This window comes from Urocampus carinirostris, chromosome 2, assembly GCF_059441175.1.
Source record: "Urocampus carinirostris isolate Australia breed hairy pipefish chromosome 2, RoL_Ucar_1.0, whole genome shotgun sequence".
In the NCBI taxonomy this organism is placed as follows: domain Eukaryota; kingdom Metazoa; phylum Chordata; class Actinopteri; order Syngnathiformes; family Syngnathidae; genus Urocampus; species Urocampus carinirostris.
This window is the reverse complement of record NC_142350.1, coordinates 49,987,872-50,011,133: the sequence shown is the minus strand read 5'-3', so window position 1 is coordinate 50,011,133 and position 23,262 is coordinate 49,987,872. Positions and strand designations below refer to the sequence as shown.

At 39.9% G+C, this 23,262-nt stretch overlaps 1 protein-coding gene across 3 annotated transcripts in view; it reads left to right on the top strand.

The window, feature by feature from the left end:
* The window catches only part of ttyh1 (tweety family member 1), a 51,636-nt gene that overhangs the window by 2,115 nt on the left and 26,259 nt on the right, over window positions 1-23,262 (top strand). For all 3 annotated transcript variants that reach the window (XM_088326951.1, XM_088326950.1, XM_088326952.1), the window contains exons 2-7: window positions 5,430-5,584; window positions 8,880-9,109; window positions 15,076-15,187; window positions 18,087-18,424; window positions 20,372-20,467; window positions 20,548-20,620. In XM_088326951.1, the coding sequence (XP_088183077.1) occupies window positions 5,450-5,584; window positions 8,880-9,109; window positions 15,076-15,187; window positions 18,087-18,424; window positions 20,372-20,467; window positions 20,548-20,620 (984 nt within the window). In that variant the 5' untranslated portion in view covers window positions 5,430-5,449. The remainder of the gene's footprint in view (window positions 1-5,429; window positions 5,585-8,879; window positions 9,110-15,075; window positions 15,188-18,086; window positions 18,425-20,371; window positions 20,468-20,547; window positions 20,621-23,262) is intronic.

Below are 23,262 nucleotides of genomic sequence, written 5' to 3'. Positions count from 1 at the left end.
ACCCTAAAGAATTACACAAGACTGTCACAAATGTATATATCTTGCCATATATAGAAAAATGTGTATTCATATATTATTTCGTTCTGTCATGTCATCAGCCGTACCGCTTATCCTCGTTAGGGTCGCGGGGGGGGGGCTGGAGCCCATCCCAGCCATCTCCGGGCAGTGGGCAGGGGACACCCTCAACTGGTATTATTTCGTTCTGTCTTATATAATTGGCTTATTTTAATTGAACTATTGTTCTGATGCCATTACAACTTAGGCCAGTTTCCAAGCACTACCTTGTAAATAATTGCCTATATATCTTGACTTTTCTTATTTTTCTTATTGCGAATGTAAAAAAAAGTAAGTTTGACTAGCTTTGACTGAACTCTCCCTTCTGGCCTCTAGAACAAAAGTTACACCTCATTTGTGAAAATTATTTCTTGCCTCTCATTTTAAAAAGCAAAATGGAGTGTTGGTAACAGTTGGGTTGCCGGAACCATTAGGACCAACAGCCTTTTTGAGATATTCTCAGCGCTGGCCTGTGAGCGAGCCTTTAAAACTCATCATACAATATGAATGAAGAAATTGTTTGGCCATAGCATTTGGCCAAATCTAAACATTTATCTAAGATGACATTCGACACAAGGACATGCTGTGTGAATCAGCAGGAAGAATGAAAAGAGTTCTCCGTTTTGAATATCGACTGTTGTGTCAAATGGATAATAGGCATATTAAACGCTTCGGTCAAACATTTAGTTAGAAGTTGCAAGCGTGCTTTGTATACAAACATCATTGGAGCTCTGTCTTGTCATAAAACGTGCCTTTTCATAGTCTGTAACACTCGTATCAGACGCCTAGCAGGCTGTGGCTCAGTCCCGGTTCACCCCCCCCCCCTTCATAGGATCCCAGTGTGTGTTTTGGTTAACCGGATTTGCCTTTTGTATTTACCCTACTTTCTAGCCCACTTGGGCGGCTTTAAAGACAGAAAACGCTAAACAGTTGGCAGAAAGAGTCAACGACATCTTCTGCTGGTGTGCGCTGTGTGCATGAAATCATTTTCTTCCCCTTTTATTACATTTTACGTAGCCTCCTTAAAAGACGCAGTATAGCCCACTATATAAGTCATACTGGTCCATATGGCATACTGTCTGCAAAAAAAACAAAACAAAAGCTGTCATCTTTTTAGTACTAGTTTGCAGCTAATTTGTTGATTGTTTTTCATGCACCACATTCTTGCATAAAGTTTTACAGACTAAGTACATCATTTGGACTTTAATTTTAGTATCACTAGGTTCACACTGGAAAGTATTGGGTATGTAAGTATGACTCGCTGGAGGGTGTGCATGGTAATGTATGTAGACAATGTCAATGCAGTCTTCCCGCGCCTTTTTGAAGTTCGACTTTTATATCCTTGGTGAATCTGTTTATTAATTTTTTCCTGTAATGGATAAATATGTACTCTGTGGAATTGTAGGGTCTTTTTACCAGCACATTTACGCACAAACCATCCGGACAACTGCCTTCTGTTTCCTGGGCACTGATTGGGGCAATTTGATTCAAACGTTTTCCACAGTAGTGACAATCAAGTTACCCAGGATATATCCCATTTGCGAGAACAAGAAAACTGAACAGCAGGGCGGGGCTAGTACGACCAGTGTCATCGTGCAAAATGACTTTCTTGTTGCATTAAACTTAACACATTATATAAAGGACAGTTTCATTCATGTCCCTCACCAAAATCAACAGAAGTCCTGTGCTTGTTTGTTACTTGCTCCAAATGTCTGCTCCATTGATGTGTCCAGACTGGACTTGCACTAATATATGGATGGATACAATGGTTACATTAACTTTATGTGGACACAACTGCGACATTTTCACCATGGGGGTACAAAAAAAAGTGTCCCAGAGAAATCAACCTTTCCACTTGAGGCTTTTTAACGTGGAAACCGTAGTTTGCAATCATATGTCTCTTCTACAAGTCCCACAATGCTTTGCAGTATAAAGGAAATGAAACTCTTGTACACAAGTAAACAGATTGTATTATGTTATAATACAGATGGTCTTACTTTGTGGACATTCCAGGGGTTTATGGAATGGATTAACCATGAAAATTAAGGGAATACTGTTGCTCATTTTCATATCACCTATCAATAAGATGCATTGATTCATATGTGAAAACATTTTTGAAATGGCTCTGGTCTAGATTTCTAGTGCTTCAATAGAATTACTTTAAATTGGGGGGTTGCCGGGCAGCATTGCAGTGCAGTGGTTGGTGCGTGTGCAGCACAGTTCTGAGATGAGATCAAACCTTCCCGTGTGGAGTTTGCATGTTCTCTCCGTGCTTGCGTGGGTTTCCTCCGGGCACTCTGGTTTCCTCACACATTCCAAAAACATGCATTTCAGGTTTATTGGCAGATACAAATTGTCCTTAAGTGTGATTAAGTGAGTGAGTTGTCTGTCTTTGTGTACTCTGTGACTGGCTGGCAACCAGTTCAGGGTGTCCCCTGCCCACTGCCCGAAGAGAGCTGGGATGGGCTCCAGCTCCCCCGCGACCCTACTGAGGATAAGCGGTGCAGATAATGGATGGATGGGGGGGTGTCAACTTTTTATATCCCTCACATCTACAGTACAAGAATCACTAAGACTATTAAATTGGTTGTTGTTGTTGTTGGTGGGCATATTAATCAATTATTCAAATTGCAATTGCAAGTGATCAATTGCAATACAAGCGAGGGATAATGGAGAGCACCACTTACGAGTAGCTACTAGCTGCTGTCTCAGCTCATTTGTGGTCTAAAGATGATCAACATGAGCAGTTAAGGAAGATGCAGTTGGGTATTGTCCTAGAGTCCTTTTAAAATTATAGCTAGAGAGACTAATTGATGTCATCAGGACTAAAATCCCTTGAATATTTAAAAGCTTGTGATGCGTAAACAATATTAGAATCCAGTGGCGTGCCGTGAATTTTACTCTTGGGTATTCACTCCAGTCTGAATGATTTTGTGTCGTTCACGAACAAGGAGGCTCATTTTTTTCCGGGGATTGTGTTTTGTGGACTTTAAAATGTTTGTGTTTAAAATGCCATTAAATGCGTGAAGCAAAAAACAAAACTCAGAAAACCAACTATGCGCTCGCCTCAACTTTAGCCTGCACGTCATTTAATCCAAAAGACATAACAGCTGCACCGTCATAACAGTGTGCCTCAACCTTACCCAGATATTAATTTTCACCCAAAATCGGGTAAGACCTGCAATGTCATCGCCTCACTTCTCACTAGTAATATTTTCAAATCAGACAAAGCGCTCCTGGACACCTGCATCCGCGACGTAATGCAACACCAGTTACTCGCCTCTGTTGTCTTATCTACCATAACCCAGACAAACGGTGCTTAATTTCCAAATTTATCTTCTGAGATCTTCCCCCATCACCTCAGGACTGGTAGACAGATGGTAATGTCAATCTATTTCTCTCTCAGGAATAAGGGAAAGAAGCTCCACATAGTTCCCTTTGTTTGATGTACCACTTGTTGTTCGTGGGCTGAAAGTGGCGGATAAAATATTTTCCCTGTTGCGATTTTTTTAACGATGTCCAGCTATTCTTAAAAGGTCTGTCTTGAAAATGGCTATGACAGTATATTTGCAACCAAATCAATTTATTTCCCCCTTCAGCCATTGGTGGTTAAAAAATGCTGTCAAATAAACACGATATACCGTGTTTGCTTGTGCAGTGGGTTAACAGCGAAATTGTTTTGGTGAATTACCGTCCTCTATGTGTGTGAACGTGGTAATGTTTCTGTGGGCCTTCCAGAATCCACATTTGAACCAAATTATTTAGTTGAACCGACAGTGGGGTTTGGTTTTGGCTTCTAACATGTGACCAGGAGGCGGGGTTTGTTGTCAGTTTTACCAGAGTACTACAAAGAGATCAAAGAGATCAAACCCAGCAGAAAAAGCTAATGTTGTGACTCATCCATTTGCAGAACTGTAATAATAAAAACCTCATCATCCAGTCCAGCGTGAATGTGGATCTTTGGTGGGACACGTACAACGCGGTTACATTGGTGCCGTGACCCGTGACTTCATTCAAACTCTCCGAACCGAGGACTGTCCTACCTGCCACATCGTTTCATGAAGTCATCAGCTCACAGTATTTAAAATTGCTATACAGTGACGTGTTACTCAGGCTACTGATTTATTTTGTGATTTTGACTCATTTACATATTCGAAACATGTTTAATCAGAGCACGAGTGACATTTCTGAGGGTGTAGCTGATCAGATGAAAAATATTATTCAGGAGATAGGACATAAATTGGCTGATAGCATATTCTCAAATATTCAGTCACATAATTTCCCTTAGGGGATGAATAAAGTATCTATCTATCTATCTATCTAGCTATGTTATGCTGTGGGGACAACTGCACATAAATTATTGCAGGCCTGTAGGTATATTTCTGAGCTTAGCAACAAGTAATCTTGAAATGTGATTGGTTTAATGCTTGCATATGAAAGCATACACCTGGAAAGTTTACTATAATTTGTGGCTAAATTTAGGCCAGCAAAGAAGTCCTTGCAGGCCCTCACGGCCCATCACTGTTAGGAATCTCACATGACAAAATTCTTGGAAAAATATAAAATAAATAATTCAAATTGTATTGTGAAACCTTGATGAGGATATTGGTTTTTAAGGACCGCATGACATTAGTATTAGTATTGTTCAAAAAAACAAAACAAGAAGGATTCTGGGAATTGTGTTTTATTATTGTTATTAATCATGTCTATAATCAACAGATAAAGCTCCTTTCATCAGCCTTATTTGTCCTAACATCACACTATCATTGAACAGCTATCACAGTAAACTCTCTTGTTCTGGATGAAAATTCATGGTACAAAGAAGCTTTATATAAGATAAAAAGTAGTTTCATCCTATATCCAAGAATCCAATTTAAAATGCAAGTAATCCTGTTAAAATGGATATTCCTTTGTGCTTGATCTTCTCAGTAGAATTACACAATTGAACTCTACTAAAGTCGGTTATATCTAAAGTTGAACTCATCTGTCTGCTATCAAAAGGATTAGCAGAAAAATGGGCATTATAGTCCGTAAGGTTACCTTTAACAAAGTCTAATGACCTTAATGCTTATGAACGATAGACTGGCAAATTCATACAATCATTGTTACCATGTGATAATTATTTAATTCTTGACGTAGGTGTTTATGTTCTACCCGCTGAGTCTCCTCCACAAATTTCTTCCAACTAAGGTCTAAATATAACCCTGGGATCTCTCAGATGATGGCACACTTAAATTATCGACACTGGTGTGGAGCCTGCCATAAAATCTTTCCCCTGACCTCGCCATCCTCCTGGCTCGTTGGTGTCCTCGGGATGACCTTAAGCTCGTCTTCTAGCTGGTTGTTGACCCGGACACCTCTCTCTCTTCCCCAAGGTGAAGCGGTGGATCCAGAGATGGCTACCATGGCGACGGTGCCCAGTTATACCCCTTCGCTATGGGTGCGGATGTGTCACGCTCTCCCTCGGCTGGACCTCAGCATGCAGATGAGGGACAACCTCTTTGCCCCTGACAGCTGGGAGTACCAGCAGGTACCCACATACACTTGCCACTATGCTTTTGTTGTGATGTCATATAATTGATGTCACATTGTGCTCCTTCATGAATCCATTATAGATCTATTACATAATAGTAAGCCTATGTGCTCGATCTTTATGATGGAGTTTTATTGTTTTTATTAGAGATGTACAAGATGACTTTTTTTCAGAATAATACTGATACCCAAATCTTGAGTACAAGTAACACCGGACTTACGATCGGGATTGGTTCCAAACAACCGGTCGTAAATCTGTTACAATGGCGCTATATGGTTTATGAGTATATTTTAGATTGCTGTACCGACTGGTGTTGCAGGGCTGCTATGTGCTGAAGTGTCAGATATTGAATTTAAAAGAAAAAGCTGGAAAAATTAGTACTTGCTGTGGAAAAAAATTTGCATCTGCTGACTGTGGTCGTACGGGAGTAGATTACAAGTAGTCACTCCTACCAATACCACATACTGGTATTCTTAATACATAATAGATATTCTCTTTTAAAAAAAACAACTACAATTTTGTATGACAGACATTAAAATTCCAGCAAATAATTTATTCCTTAGAATTGATAAATACTAGAAGTAAGTTGATACTGGTATCGCCCACAGATACCCTAAAAAGACTGTTATCTGCACTGATACATGGTATTAGTACATGCACATTCCCAATTTTTTATGATGGATCAGATGATTTGAACATGGAAAAGCAATAAAATTGCGGCAAGGACTTTTGGCCCTGGATTTTGTCTATATATTTATTGTTGTTTTTCATATAAACTTTCCATGTAAAGCATTCAATTTTCAAATAGTGAAAGGTTTTAAAAAAGTAGCTTTATTGCCACTTCAGTTTAGAATTACCATGAAACTAAAAATCAAACGAGGAGAGTGAAATCGTTTAGACTGGATACAACTTCACTAATTTGCCAGGAACAAAAAATGCAGAAGGTCACAACAAAACAAGCAATGGATGTGTAAATACAAACACACAGAGACAATTTATTTCCTCACAAGCATATATTCTTTATCCTTAGTAGAGATTGAATAATGCCACAATTGCAATCTACTCAGCATTTTTTTAATATGTTTGCCATACAAAATAGAAGGAAACGCAGAATGAATTATTTCACGTTACATAATAGTCAAATGTGGTCCACAGTACTTTTAAAACCAAAATAGTATTGAATTTTGTAAAAACACTATACAGTACATCACCAGTTAGCACTAATTTTTGTCACTGAATAGCGCAAAGTTTAATATGTATTTCAAAAGTAGCTTATCATGTTTTGACCATGTTGGTACCGTGTTATTATTTTGTTTTTACCAGGTTGTAATTATTGGAAAGGTTATAATATACTCAGTCAACCACTAGACATCTGCCTTGCATAAGGGCACTGAGTGATTTTATTCTGTATCTGAATAATGGGCTAATTTAAAAAACGATTTTTGAAGAATTGATCATATATTTAACGACACTGATCATGTCAATGATTTCTCATGCATTTCAAAATCGAATTTCCTTGAAAATCACACGACTCATCACTGGTGAGCGATTTTCAGAAGTCTGCGGTCTACTCAGCTGTAATTAGGAGGTCCACCTAGTGCTCACATATACCCTGTTGGTGACCCTAGCTATAACTATATCATACTAGTTATAAAACAGTATATAAGAATTCATGGAAACTATTAGGATTTGTATTTCAATGCTCCTGTTAAAGGTTACTGATGTTCATCAACTCTAGTGTGTGCATGAATTTGTCCGCAAAAATCCCAATTTCTGCTGGTTTGATTTGTTTAATTTTCCTGCAAAAACGAAAGTTAAACAAACTATCACAGTTGCGTGCTTACGACTCTGCTGTGACACAAAAGGGAGGATGTGGGTTGTGGTGAGAAGAGTAAAAAGAAAGAAACAGCAACAGAGAAAGAACCGTGTGCAAATTATCCTGCCCAACACAAAGACAAAAGCGACTTTAAGTGCACTGAGAAAGCAAAGAGAACGAATGAGTAATGCAAGGAGGTTGCCGAGGAGAAGTCCGGGGCAGGGGGAGGCTCACAGCGAGTCAGCCAGCGGCGGCACTGAGCGAGAGTCGCACTGAATGTATTTAAGTAGGTCACAGATTATTAATAGAGATTCAGCCGCTTCGGATAGACTGAAAGAATCGAGAGGGGGAAAGCTGGAGAGAGAGAGAGAGAGAGAGAGAGAGAAAGAGAGAGAGAGAGAGAGCAGAAAGGATGCAGAGGAATGGGTGGGAGTGACAGACGGCCAGATGGATGAGAGGATAATACGGGGGGGCAGAAGTGTGCAGAAAAATGCATTTCAGTAATGTTGACTTTATGACACAAGGCCCGATCAGATGCCTGATATGGCTTAGTGACATCATTCGGGGCAGTGTGATAGCCGACCGGACCTGAGCGAGACTCACTTGACATCGAATTATATTTAATGCTTGCGGTGCGTTTTAGCCAACTACTTTGCTGGGAAATACACGCTTCTCTCTAAAATTGCTGTTTTTCTTCTAATATAACTGAAAACATTTATCCACTTACACCTGTAATAAGTCTATAGTTTAGTCTAGTGGAACTCAACTGGTCTAACTTGAGGACCAACTGCCTCACCCTTGTTACAAGCCGCAGTCAAAATATAGTTAAGGGGTCCACTTTTCCATTGTATTGAATTTTAATAAAAGACAATGCAATGCAGCTCAATATATTCAGGTGTTTTTAAAGACAAAATCACCTGCAAAAGCCAGAAAAATATAACTCTGCTCAATGAGCTGCATTTTCAATAAATGGTGTAAAACAGTGGATAATAGTCGAAATAATATATATTTTTTATATTTTATCTGTTGTTGTTATGGTGTATATATTATAATATAATTGCAATAATTAAATGTTATTGAAGTAATATTTTATTACTATTATTATCATTATTATTATTACATGAAATACCTTAATCGATGCAAGTATTATTATCGTTATTATTTTTAGGGAGTAGTCAAAATACATTTAAAGTACAACTGAACCTTTTACTTAAGGGAATATTTACAATTTTCACGTTTTTGACATGTACACTTAAGGGCAAGTTATTTATTTATAATGATGATTCAACAAGGAGTTAGTTATATTACTTATATTGGGGAGTGTGTTAAATTCCATTGCATTAGATTTCCATAAATCTCTTTTGCCTGCTGCTAATGAGGGTCGTGTATCACATTATAGGACAAGATTTTTAACTCTTTCATTTGAAAACTAGAATAACATTTATCGCTGTCTTTTTACCCATCCCCCTCTGTCAGACCCTGCTGGTTTTATCCAGTTTATCGGCCATGGCCCTGGTTATCTCCCTGTTGGTGGTTCTGTCCTTCCTCATCCACTACTGCTGCTGTCACCGTGGCGACCGCGGCGAGGGATCAGAAGAGGAAGAGGAAGATGAAGACTGCAGCACGGGTCACGGCTACAGCGGCAAAAAAGGCCGAGGCATCTGCTGCGTCACCTGGGTTGCCGTGGCGTCCGTCACGCTCTGCTGGTGAGGAAGCCAAAAGAGTATTGTATCAGAAAACGTTGTTACCGTGGTAACATTTGGGGATAGTCTTTGAGTATTGTTTAGTCGGGGTTTCCTTCCCATTCTTGATCAAGGCAGGTCTCAGTTTGAATTACATTCCCAAGGTTAAATTTGGTGTGTGTCTTTTAAGTTGTTCTCAAAAAGTCAAAAGTAGAATATTTTCTCTATTAAGTACCGTGTTTGGACAGGGGTGCGACTTATACTCTGGTGCAACTTATGTGTGAAATTATTAACACATTATTATATCATCTCACGTTATTTTCACAGTAAACCTTATGTATAAAATTTCTAACACATTATTACACATTATTAATAGAGGGCCCTCTAGGCTTGTGTTGACAATTTCAACATCGCCGGTAATTCATAAAAACATCTGAGAAGGGGCTGAACAAAAATGGCCCCAAAACAAAAATCATATTCTGCAGATTACAAGCTGCAAGTAGTGAAATGTGCTGCCGAAAAACAAGAAAGTTTGGAGTTTGCGTGAAACTTAAAAGGGTCTGGCAAAAAGCGGAGGTGATGAGTCAAGTCAAGTCATGTTTATTTGTATAGCCCTTAAGCACAACGAGTCTCAAACGGCTGCACAGATCAAAGACTAGTGCAAACTACAGACTATTATGACACCATCCCCTCATCTAAAACCTACATGAGGGAAAATAATACACAGATATTATCAACATAAAATATAGGAGCTAGCAAGAGACAGAAAGAAATAGGAAAATAGAGTAAAATAGAGAGTAAAAAAGGGAGAAGATAAAAAAAGAAGAAAAAGAGACTGGCGTAAGTGACTAGGAAGAGAAAAAGATGCATCGTCATCTACCTCCTGAGTTAGGGGAGTTGTTAAAATGACACCGAAGATGAAGATTTGATTGGATTTAGTGATTTGGAGTGAAACTGATAGTGTGGTAAACTTGTTAGCATGTTTACCATGCTAGAACAATGCTAGCCACTGACCCATACGGTCTTCCCCCTGACATATTAACACATCTGACCAAATCGTTCAGTCTCCCTGACTTCAGTCCACACGATCTGTACAGCTATATTGTGAATAGAGTAACCCCATACAATGATGCTGTTCTAAAAGCTTATAAAATTATGTTTACCAGTTCTTTGTAGCTGGTTTGCCTTGCTGCGCTTTGTTGTAAAGACAAATGCACCCCTGGCGTGAAATGTACCCCTCGTGCAAACGTACAAAAACAACATCGTATCAGGTCTTTTGGCAAAATGACGATCCACTGGACGTTTGTCTCCCGTTTTATCCGTTGATAATTTGCCGATTCATTTGTGAAATGATCTGCATTTGAAATGAAATGATCTGCATTTATATAGCGCTTTTCAAGTCAATGACTTCCCAAAGCACTTTACATTGTGCTTCACATTTCCCAATAGCGGCCGTGATCTGTGCAGCCATGTAAGGCCCTAACCTGCTTATTGGGGGTAATTGGGGGTTAAGTGTCATACCCAAGGACACTTCGACAAGTAACACGGACAAGCCGGGATTCGAACTGGGATCCCTTAATCCTAAAACGATCGCTCTACCTCCTGGTGGAGCACATAGCTGTTTTCAATACGTGATATTTGGACGATTACTGTTTTAAATTGCTTGTGAATAGCAATGAAAGCAGCTCGTTTACGTAGTAAGAAATGGCAAAGGTAATCCATTAACATTAGCAAGTTAGCACTAGCCAACTTAATATATTGAGTCTTTGCTGTGACCTATATAAAGTTGCTTGGAAATACATCAGAACGTACCTTGTAAAAAACGTTCGCTGAAAATCCTGGAATAATTTGATGGGTTCAAGTCCCTCCATTTGATTTGCAGCTAAACATTGCTGTCTTCTGTATTCATCAAAACGGATACGATAAAATTCCAAATCGGGCCTAGAACCTTGCCGTTTGGCTTTGACCAATGCACATATATACAGTAAATCACCATTGTAAATATTGTAGTCGTGGTAATATTCTTCTGTCCTGGTTCTTGAGGTAGTGAAATGCTCATTGAAGTGCAGTCCGCTAGGGTACTACTTGCCGTCCATCATGGCTCTCATTCTGCCAGGGAAGGCAACGTGATGTCAAGGGTCAACACCATAAACTTATTCAGCCTGTTGATCTCTATTTTATTTTGATTTTAAATTGCCTTTCAAGATGACATAAATGCATTTGTTGATGGATTTGATCAAAAACAGTGTCCCCAAAAAATGTTTTTTGTTCCTAATTATGAATTTTTTTTTCTGGTGCGACCTATAATCTTCCGCGACTTATAGTCAAGAAATTACGGTAGGTGGTAAAAATGAACCACTGAGTTAAAAAAAGCCTTTATAATCGTTTTCTTCTATCCCTATCTGCTTTTATCTTACTTTTAGCCCTTTGCTTAGCCCGACATATTTGGATGCAGGAAAGGGGGCATTATGGGGAGGTTAGAGAGTGACTATGCTCATCCTCGCAGTTTTAATTGTCAGTATAGCATGAAAATGGTAAAAGTAAGAAAATACCCGTTTCAAATACATTCCAGCCCAAACCCCAAAAAGATGAAAAGGTTTTTTCTAAACGCGTTTATTATGACTAAGCAGGGAGTTGCGTAGCAAAATTTGAACAACACCTTTAAAGAGACAGTGGGTCTTATTTAACCACTAAATATAACTTGTGTAGTGCGGAGGTGTCAAACTCCTTTTTAACAAGGGCTAAATATGCGTAATGGCTGTCCTTAAAGGGCCTAATGTAAGTTATAAATGTAATCGAAAGGTATGTGAAATAAATGTAAACTACCCCTTCATATAAAAACAAATGTTTTTATTAATAACTCACAAACATTACAGTTGCATTGAAAAACTATGTTGCGCACATTGTCAGGGCGTTTGAAAATATTTGATATCCTTTGAATATGTGTTCATACTTAATATTATGATAAATGTATTTCCCTGTACTAACTCACAAGCAGATAATTTCTATATAAAAAGAAAAAAAAAATAGTAATCTGTTACCGGTCACGGGTCAGACAGATGAGGACCACAATTGCGTCACGTTAAGAAGATTTATTTAGGGATGGAGGGAAACGGGAGAGGGTCTTGGAGTGAAGAGAAATCTTGAAGTGGAGATTTCCGACTACCTTTAAGGGAGATGGCTTGAAAGATGGAACGAAGAGGAAACGGAGCAACAAGGTTGGTATGGCAGGTCTTGTATTGGAAGACCGGGGCAGAAGAGAAGTCAGAAGTGCAGACAAACAGCTCCCGGGTGTAGGCTTTGCAGGTGATCTGACAAAGGTAGGCTGTAAGGCAGGGCTTTAAATACAGAGCTTGATTGGCAGGGAATTCAGAACAGCTGGTGATGAACGAGAACAGACAGGTGGAACAGATCAGGGTGCAGCGACAGAGCAGGGAGGTGATTGATGTTTAGTGTTTCGGAGGGCGACGTGTCATATTTAGTTTTTTAATCTTTTATCCATTAAAAAAAAACATTAGATAAAAATAATAATGATAACTTAAACGGTAACTATTTTATCTGATATTTTGTTGAAAAATTCTTATTTTTTATCTTTATTCCTCTCCCTTAACTGGAAATATTTTTTATGCTATAACCTCCTCCTTATTTTATCATTTATTTTCCCTATATATATATTTTTTTCCCTGTACATTTGTTTGAGTGTTTTGGAGGGCGAAGTGTCATATTTAGTTTTTTAATCTTTTATCAATAAAAAAACCCCAAACCCTCCAAATATTCAGTAAGATCAAAATATTATAAAAACTTACAAAATAACCCCAACTATTTTATCTGATATTTTGTTGAAAATTGCAGTTTTATTTGTTATATTTATTTATCTCCGTAAACTCAAGATAAAATATATATCCCCTTGGTTATTTTATAATTTATTTTTCCCTTTTTAAAAGAAAACAAAAATATTCCTGAACATTGATGTAGTGTTGGGGTTTTTTTTGAAGGGGTTATGTCACGTCTTTTTCTTTTACCTTTTATTTATTTCAATTTTTCTCAGTGACTAAAGATAAAAAGCACATGATGATGATGATGGAGACAATGTGATTCACAGCTTAGCTGCGACCACTCAGCCGAAAGTAAATACTTCCAGCTGTCCCACAGTTGCGGTTAATCACATCAGTGTTCCACTTTTATTGTATGATATCACTTCCTGATAAGGATTCCAAAAATATTTTTTATTGGTATTTCCTGCACAAGATTATGAAAAACAGCAGCGTTGTGGAACAATAAACTGTTAACTCTAAAAATAAAAGGAGATTTATTGGAAGAAGTACATCAATGATGTTATCCCTCGTTCATTGCAATATGCAAAAACCTGCGGCGTAACCTCCCGTTTTTAAATGCGCTCTGTCGGGTCCCACTTGCAACAATAATCTACCAGGAAAAATGTATCGCAACCACACATTTGCTGTTCATCATAGGTGGAAAGAACGGAAAAAAAGAGCACATGACAAAAATTTACTCTGTCAGCCCTGGCTCTCCGCGATAGTCAAGATAAGGGAATGCAGTTGGTTGGGTGCTGGCTATTCATTTTAGCAGAACAGGAAAGAGATGCCACGCATGAAACAAATCTGCTCTATTCGCCTCCGCTCTCAGCAATAGTCTACTTGAAATAATGGATCTCGGTCAAGGCAGTGTAGTAAAGTTTATTTTAAGCGGGCAACAATAGCATGCCTCAGTGTCTCTAACCGAGAAAATAGTCGCTCTGCCAGCCCTGCTTGCAGCAATACTTGACTGGGGATAATGGATTGCAGCTGCACAGTTGCTGTTCATTTTAGGCGGAAAAACTGAAAATAAATCCACCCCATGCGACACAAATTTGCTAGTCAATAGTCAACACCAGGGATAATGGAATGCGGCCACTCGGGTGGTGTTCACATTAGGTGAAAAGAAAAGAAAAAGTAGTCGCCTTGCATGACACAAATTTGCTCTGTCACTTCCCGCTCTCAGCAACAGCTAAGAATGGGATAATGAAATGTGGTCGCACGGTTGCTGTGCATTTTACGCAAAAAGAATAGAAAATAAAGACCAGACACATATCACACAAATCTGCTCTTTCGGCCCCCGCTCTCAGCATTAGTTGACTGAGGATAACGGCTCTCTGCCAAAACAGTGCAGTCAATTCTAGGCAGGCCAAAACGGCATGACTTAACGGACCTAGCCGGTAAAAAAATGCACTACCAACCCCTGCTCTCAGTAATATTCGACCGGGATAACGGATCCTGGCCACAGCCATGCATTTCATTTTAATCAGGCGAGAACAGCACACCTCCCGAAAAAAGTGCTGGTTCATGCTTGCAGGAATATATGATTGGGGATAATGGATTGTGGCCACAACCGTGTATTTCGTTTTAGGCAGGCCATAACGCCAAGCTTTTGCGGCCCGAAATTCAGTAAAAAAAGCGCTATATGACTGAGCATCCTGTACACGGGCAGCAGGGCTTGAATTTGTGTATAATATTTGTTAAATATTTAAACAAGTCTTTTTCTACTGCACTGAGCACAAAGTAGCAATGGATTAAAGTAACCATATGCATTGCAGTGTTTACACGAGTGTGACTTAAAAAACACAGCCAATAAGTTAAAGTGACATCCACCTTGGGCAGCTTCCAATAAACTAACATACAAACATAGTCCCCCACCCTCCTAGTTCTAATCTGGGTCACATTATATGCGAGATTGGGTCCTTCCAGTCCTCTCTAGTCGTGGGGGATTTGATGAACATCTGGCCGTTCATCTGAGTATTTAAATAAGAAAACCGTGTGTATAAACACTCCACATTTTCCAAGATGATTTCGGCGCCATTCCCGCCATCTCAAAATGTACAGTGAAACATTCCGCTTCACGCCTCTGCTTGTATGCGCTCACACCTCCCGTCGCCTTTTCAACGTTTCCTCCCTTCCCCACTTCCCCTTCTCCCCCCTTTCGCTCTTTTACAGTGTTGCCATAGGCATCGGTTTCTATGGCAACAGCGAGGCTAACGATGGGATGTATCAGTTGACCTCGTCTCTTCTCACAGCCAATTACACGCTAGCTTCCATCGATTTGCTGGTGAGTGGCGCTCTCCGCGAGTAAAATGTCATGCAGAATCCCCAACTCAGCTTGACACTTGCCAATGTGTGTTTTGTGTGTGTTGTTTATGTTGGAGTGGGAGAGAAAATGGTTTACAAATGTCTCTTTGATTGATTTTCCCCTTGGGTCAAACAGTGGTTAGTGCGTCATATTAATTGTCATCCTTCCGGAGAACAGAAGCAGTAATGACAGTCCAGTTTAAAGGCGGGCTCTTGATTTGCTACCAATGAATGAAAATGTTATTTTTGTGAGACTCAAATTATGATTAAAAACAGTAGACCCTTGGATAATACGTTCATCCGTTCGCAAAGTAAAATTACCATAGAAACCTATGGTAATGTATGATTAAATAACATTGAAAGTAGATGTAAGAAAAGGAAAGTTACATTTTATTTACCTTATGTGTGACATGACTCGAGCTGGTAGACTGGAGCTTGTGGGAGGATGAAGAGTAGGGAGGAAACCATGGATTAAAATTAAAACTGATTTCAAAACTTACACTTGCGAGGACTTTCACTTCCTTAAAAGATTTCCATGCTTTAATTGACTATTTTAATTTTCAATAGAAGTTGACTTCAGCAATTCGTGTGCCTTCCGGTTTCTTGATAATTGCAAGCTTCATTCCATGGATATCATGATTTTGCTTCCCACTCCAGCGTTACAAAAACTCTAATATTGCATCACTGAATCACAAGCTCTTTAAAAAGCAAACAAGGTTCCGAACTGAATTCAGGGAAAGGCATTGTGGGAGGTAGTTTTGGCGATAGCATTTTGGCATTTTCATAATGTCGTAAAGTAAATCAATAGCAGACCAGCATTTGATTTGCATCTTAGGGACCTAACTTGCAATATGCACAACCACTGCAAAGTCATTTTTTTGGGCATGCAAAATGATTTTTATTTAACTGCATATAGTGGAGAAAATGCCTTTATAGAGGGTCTGAAAAAACATTTTATTCTACATCGTGAAGCGAAAACGTCATAAGGTGGGGTTAAATGTATCCTGGGGTCTACTGTAATATATTTAGTATTTCTGCACTCAAATTTTTTATTGTTAACTTCCCCATCCGTTAATTTTGCTTATTTTTTAAGTTAAATTAAACGAGGGATAAATGTTTCCTGACTTTTGAATGCAGATAATAAGTGTCTATATCAGTTTTAATACCTTAATCAGAACTAGGTATCTAAGATTTGTTTATTCTTCTGAATTTGCTACTGATTAGAATTAGGTTATTACTATGTTATTACCAGGTTGGAGTTATTAGAGAGTAGATATCCTCAGTCAACCACTAAACATCGTGCCAGTTAACATTTTAATTTCCTAGAAAATTACAATGACTTCCTATATATTTTCTGAACCATTCCATGGGTTACCCAGGTGATCTGAGGAAGCTACTTGGTAAATTTTAGGCTACGTTAAAGAAAAACAGCAAAGGGATGTTGTGTATCAGTGGTATTGGTATCTGTATCAGTTTGACGTGCACTTGTACACTTTTATAGTTAAGATGTAACACAAAAATGTACAGGTTGCATCGCCGGAGTCAACGCGGCATACGGAATCGGGAGGTCGATCATTTATGTCGACGGAACCGGCTGTCAAAATAGCGAGCTCGACATATGTGAACAAGCCGCTTTTAAGTGCAGTTGCACGACGGGGGAAAAAAATAGAAGGACGCTGAATGTTTTATGAAGTGGAGGACGACTGAGCGCAGGTGCTGCTGATGTGATCTGAGTTGCGCTATTAGATGCATGATGCTCTGCTCCACTTGCACAAACATGCAAACAACGCACATGCTTAGGTCCGAGCTCGATTTGTACGTTACCTCAGTTTTATAATCGCCTCTGCACGCACCGAACAGCAAAAAATGGGATTCTTTTGTGCATTATAAACAGAGGACTTGTTCCATAATTGGAAAGTTGAGTGAAGTACCTTTTCTTTTTTTAGATGGAGATGCTTGGAAAAAATGAATATACTGTAGTGTATATAATATATATAAATATGCATATATACAGTGAAGAAAATAAGTATTTGAAGACCCTGCTACTTTGCTGTTTCTCCCACTTAGAAATCATGAAGGGGGTCTGAATTTTTTGTTGTAGATGCATGTCCACTGTGAGAGAGATAAACTAAAAAGAAAAATCCAGAACTCACAATTCAAATATTATCATTCATTTTCTCAGGTGTTCAAATACTTATTTGCAGATATATCACACAAATGAATCGTTAAAAAATGATGCATTGTGATTTCTAGATTTTTCTTTTTAGTTTATCTCTCACACAGTGGACATGCACCTACGATGAAAATTTCAGACCCCTCCATGATTTCTAATTGGGAGAAATGGCAATAGCAGGGTGTTCAAATACTTATTTTCTTATTTTCTTCACTGTACATATAAATCCATTTACAAAATACATATTTCAATTCAAAATATGTGTAACAAAAAGTACTTAAAGTCTAAGTTGGGTGGGTGGGCGTTTGAATCCCTCAACCACTAGGGTCGTAGGCGCACAATATTTGTTGGTGTGTCTTGAGCAAGTACAGCCTGGTGGCGCCCATCTCTTTCCAGGCCAATATATGTTTCCACCCGGGGACCTTTGACATGTTAAGCCAATGTGCTAAAAAATAGTGACTCATGTTTGCCCAAGCACTAAAAAATGTAAAGCCATTTTTACTGACATTTCGTATTCGTCACTGGCACCCAAATATGAGAAGTTCCCACAAAATTAGGAATTGTCCATAAGGTCATCAGGAGACCACAGAATGCCAGACATACTTTCAATTGACAAAAAGAAGCCATTCTCTCGTCCCACCGCAACTTCACAGGGTGACAATTGCGTGCTTTCCTCACATCCTCTTCTCCTCGATCTCCATTGCAGATTTCGGACACAATCAATGGCCTGCAGCTGTCCGTCTCGGGCCCTCTGACCACGATGGAAGAAATGTTTACCGGCAGCAAACCCTTCCTGGTTTCCACGCGCAACTGCCGGAGGTTATCGGAGAACGTCATCAGCCTCCTCTCCTCCATATCCGTGGCCCGCTCTGGTTTAGACGCCGGCCCGGCTAACGATAGTGGCGTCAGCGGGGCCTCCATTATCCCTCTGACCCCGGTGCCACCGTCTGTGGCCCCCACTCTGACGCCCTCGGGTGGGCTCTTGCCTGGCCCCATCTCACCTGGCTGGGCGGCCAACGCGTTAATGATGAATGAGGACTACAGGTGAGGAAGGGGGAGGTCATTAGAATAGGGGAGAAACGTTTGGAATTTTTCACAAAACAGTGATTTTACTCGTGTTAACACTGTTTATTTTAAAGTACCGTGTGGGTTTGTATAGCTGCTGGAAATCTTTGAAAATGAATAAGTATTAGTGCTGTATTTTCAAGGTTTGAAAAGTGTAGGTGGAGTGCTTGTAAATGCTTTCAATCGTTGCCATATCTCTTGGCATTGTAATTCGATAGATCCTATGGACTTTATGACTTATGAGTGCTCTATTTATCTGTCGTACTGTCTACACGTGTGTCTTAGAGTAGTGTTTCCTAGCATTGTGTTTTTTATTTTCTAGACATCGAGGGCTGAGAGAAACACAAGCTGACTTTGACTAGACGATATAGATCCAGTTCAGCTTGTATGGCAATGAATGTGTTTGAATTTTTGTAAGAGAAAACCTGTTAAATGTATCATTGATCGGATGTAAAACAAAAATCTCAAACTCATTAGTTGGTGAAGGGAAACACTGAAAAAAAAATGTTATAGATCTAAGAAGAATGTTCCATTTATCCTAGCACCATTTTTTTATTTGGTTGCTCGTTTTCAAACATAAATCCCGTGTAGATGCTAACACAACAAGTCTTCGTAGACCCTTTTAACCCCGCTTTTCTCCTTTTTTATTTGAAAGAATCCAGCCAAACCGCATATAAACGTCAGTGCTTCATTTGGTTTTGCGGAAGTCCATTAAAAACTTTCGTTTTAACGGCGCCACTTTGCTCTCGACCGCACATTACTGCTTCGGAATGCTCCAACCAAATGCTTCTCAACGTATTGCCAGGTTTATTCATCGGCGCAAAGGCTGGACTTGAGTGCGCCTTGACATAAACAAGCCCCACAAACACACAGAGGAAATATTAGGCGATTCTCTAGACCTGTTTTTGATTTTAAATGCATCGAAAAACCACATACATTTGTTTTGTTTTTTTTAACAAATGTCTATTCCAACAGAATTAAGTAAAAAGTGAAAGGATCTGTACCTTGCAAAATGCTCCAATTTTAAAAGTCAAGTCATGTTTATTTGTATAGCCCTTAATCACAAAGAGTCTCAAAGGTCTGCACAGACCACAGATTACTGCAAACCACAGACTATAATGACCCCATCCCCTGATCTAAAACCTACATGAGGGCAAATAATACACAGATATTGTCAACATAAAATATAGGTTATTCATATGCTATAGAATAGAAGTGTGTTTTAAGCTTAGATTTAAACATTTCCCCTGAGGTTGCAGATCGAATCTCAGGGGGAAGAGCATTCCACAGCACCGGGGCCCGAATGGAGAACGCTCTCGAACCTGCGGATATCTTCTTGGCTCTTGGGATCACTAGTAGACTAGCATTTGCAGAGCGAAGGCTCCGGACCGGAACATAGGGGGAAATTAAATCTGAAAGATATGAGGAAGCATAAATGCTGTTCTTTGCAGGGGGTAAAGAATAAGTGAATAAAAGCAGTGTTAGCATGTTTTTGTTTTAATTACTTAGAAAATTGGTAATGCTAGTTCGCTATTGAGGGCTGAGAACATAGCTGGCATTGAATGAATCAAAATTAAAGGGTTTGTTTACTGGCAGATAAAAGGACTCTAGATCCACACTAAAAATAGAAGAAAAATGTATATTTTTATGGATGATGCCTATTAAAGTAACCAAGAGATGAAGGAAAATAGATGATGTGCTATGGTTAAGAGCATGTTTTGCAGCTCATTTAAGCTACGGGTCGGCACGGACCCACTAATATGGACCATGGTACCTCAAAGCCAACACAAGAACAACCCTTCCCGCAAAAATTCCTAACCACGCATTCCTGTTCCTGGGAAGAGAAGCGCTGTGTTTGCATGTCTTTTGCTAAACCTTGACCAGAAAAATCCCCCAAAAAACCTCGTTGTTTATTTTCCCTTTTAGGTGGTTGTCATACGTCATGCTGCTGTTGCTCGACCTCATCGTGTGTTTGTTCATCCTGCTGGGACTGGCCAAGCAAGCGCGGTGGCTTCTCATTTTGTGCGTCAAATCACAGGTTTTTACGTCCCGGGTGGTTACCTTGCCGTCCTGCGCTCATGTTTTGACGCTCGTCCCTGTAGGATGACGGTGCTGGCCTGGCTGGCGCTCTTCCTGAGCTGGGGCTCGCTGGGCTTGGAGACGGCAACTGTGGTGGTGAGTCGGCCCGTCAGAACAGATCCAATCAAAATATGAACACAGTTGACCACAGTAGAAAAGGGTGTGTAAAATAGGCATCCCCTGTTGTGTGAAAATACTTGATTCATTCAAGTAAAACACCATTGATTCAGATATTAAGCAAAAACACATGTACTATCTCATAAAAGGGTTTTTTTTTTTTTTAATCGACTCATAGGCTGATAATTTTTTAACTGAATTACAGAACTCGAGAAGGCCTTTGACATGTAAGGCCGCCATCTTACTACTACGGAAGCCCATTTTGCAAAGGTAGCTTGTCTTAGCAAATAACAGTCACCTACCTTCCACAGCTGAGCCTTGCATGTGATGTTCACCAAGTCCTGTGATTCAGGGATTTTTGATTTTTATCCTACTGTTTCCTTCTTTAGCCACTCATGTCAAACTCTTGTTGTGGGCTATGGCTCGCTGCTACTATCATTGTTAGATGCTTCTGCTTCGTCATTCAGTGTCACTCGCCTTTCAAAGATGCTCATTCAAGCCACTGTCACTGAGTTCCATGATTAAGGCCTTTGATGCTTTTTGTTACCCGCAGCTCTTTCCTTCTCTAGCCACTCATGTTTGCCACTTAGCTGCTGGCTATGGCTTACTGCTTTTTTATTATTAGCTTCTGTGTGTAAATCCTTAAGTGTCACTGGCCTTCCATTAATGGTCACGTAAGCAAACGCCTCTGAGTTTCGTTATTCCAGGGTTTTGTAGTTTTTTTCTCCAGTGTTTCCTTCTCAAGGCACTTGGCTACAGGCTATGGCTAATGGTACTATTTAGGTTAGATTGTCCCGCTTCGTCGTTCAGTGTCACTTGCCTTCCACAACCGGTCATGCAAGCAGGGTTCGCTGAGTTTCGTTATTCATGCATCTGGCACTTTCTCCCACTGTCTTCTTCTCTATCCACTTAGGTCAGTCACCTGCCTACAGCTTATGGCTATTCGATATTGTTAATGTTAGCTGCTTTGGCTTTGTCCTTCAATGTCATGCGCCTTCCAAATCCGGTCATGCAAGTGAATGCCGCAGAGTTCCGTGATTCAGGCATCTGGTGCTTTTTTTCCTACGTTTCATTCTCTAACCACTCATGTTAGCCTTTTTACTGCAGACTGTGGCTCGCCGTTAGCCGTTATTGTTATTGTTAGCGGCTCCTACTTTATTCTTCAGTGTCACTCGCCTTACACAGCGGAGTTCCACGATTCAGGGTACTGACGCTTGACATATTCCGTTTTACTCCTGCAATCTTTTACTGGCCTTTTTAGTAGCTTTATCCCGCTAGCCGCAAAATTAATTCACTTACACAAGCTCTGACCAATTCCAGCTATTGCCGCTTTTCAGCTGCTTCGGTGTATCCAGCTCACACAGTCCTTTATGGTATCCTTTGGGCTTCCATAGTGTGACTTCTTCAAATGCACATACTCCTGTTCCATTTTAAGCTACAACACTCTACAGTAGAGATTGTTACATACTGTCCGTTATAGGGAAACAATAAAAAATTTAGGTATTGGGAATGAACTCGTTGTTACGCTGCTATTTTCAAACTTGGCCTGAAAATTTAAGACTTTACCTTTGTGTTTTTCGGCCATATTTTGTTCTGTTATACAGCTCATAAAGTTATCAATTAATAGATATCAGGTGAAAATAAACATAACTAAAAAGGTAAATGTACTCAAAGTATCAGTACTTCACTTTCCATGACCGATTTCCATGACCGATTGGAGATTTTTTTTCATTTGACTCTGGCAGTTCAAGCGCATCGGTGCCCATAATGCCGAACAGAGAACCTCGTAATGAGTGCCGCAGTGATGGCAGAGCCCCGAAAAAGGCATCGAAATTGGGGCAGAGATTAAAAATTCAATGCGCGTGTGCACGAAGAGCGTCTGCGAGCGAAGAAGGAGCCGGCGGATGCGTGGGTGTTTGGCCCGCGGACGCAAAGATGGAAGATGAAGGGGAGGCAGGGAGGGAGGACGACTCCAAAAGATGGAGGAAGATGAGGAGGAGGAACCTCTTCCTTGCTCCCTCCTCGGGCCTTTTACAGGATTTCACTCAGATCTGAAAAACGAAAGGAGGAAACTCGTAAGCGGGAGGAAGTCGTAACCTTTCTTGACATTTGTCGGCGACGACTCACAGAGGGAGCATTTATTGCCAAAAAATGCGTAAAGGGGCCTGATATTGGCAGTTTTTCAGCTAGGCTGTCTGCTTTGTGTCATGCGGAGATGTGGGAGATGTCCCAAAGAGTGCACAGAGACGCTCTGTCCCTGGCTAGTGATAAGGAAACAAAGGGATTGCTGTGGGCAGGCCCGGTTGAGTCTGTCCTCTGTGACCACTTTAAACCGCCAGCCGTGGCCTTGTTTGTGGGACGATCGCTCCCTCTTCTGGTCTATTCATACAGCATTTCCACCCTTTATTGGTCAAATTTACATTCAATATTAAAGCATATCATGACGTATTTTGTGCTCCGATTCTATGTACATCGTGCTGCTTCTTCTGTGAGATAAACCGGATATAGATGACTTGTCCATAATGGGCAGTGGTGGAAATAATTCCTTGCAGATGTTTAAGAATGTATCCTGGAAAGTAAGTGAATATAATCATATATCTCAATAAAATATAAGAAAACCT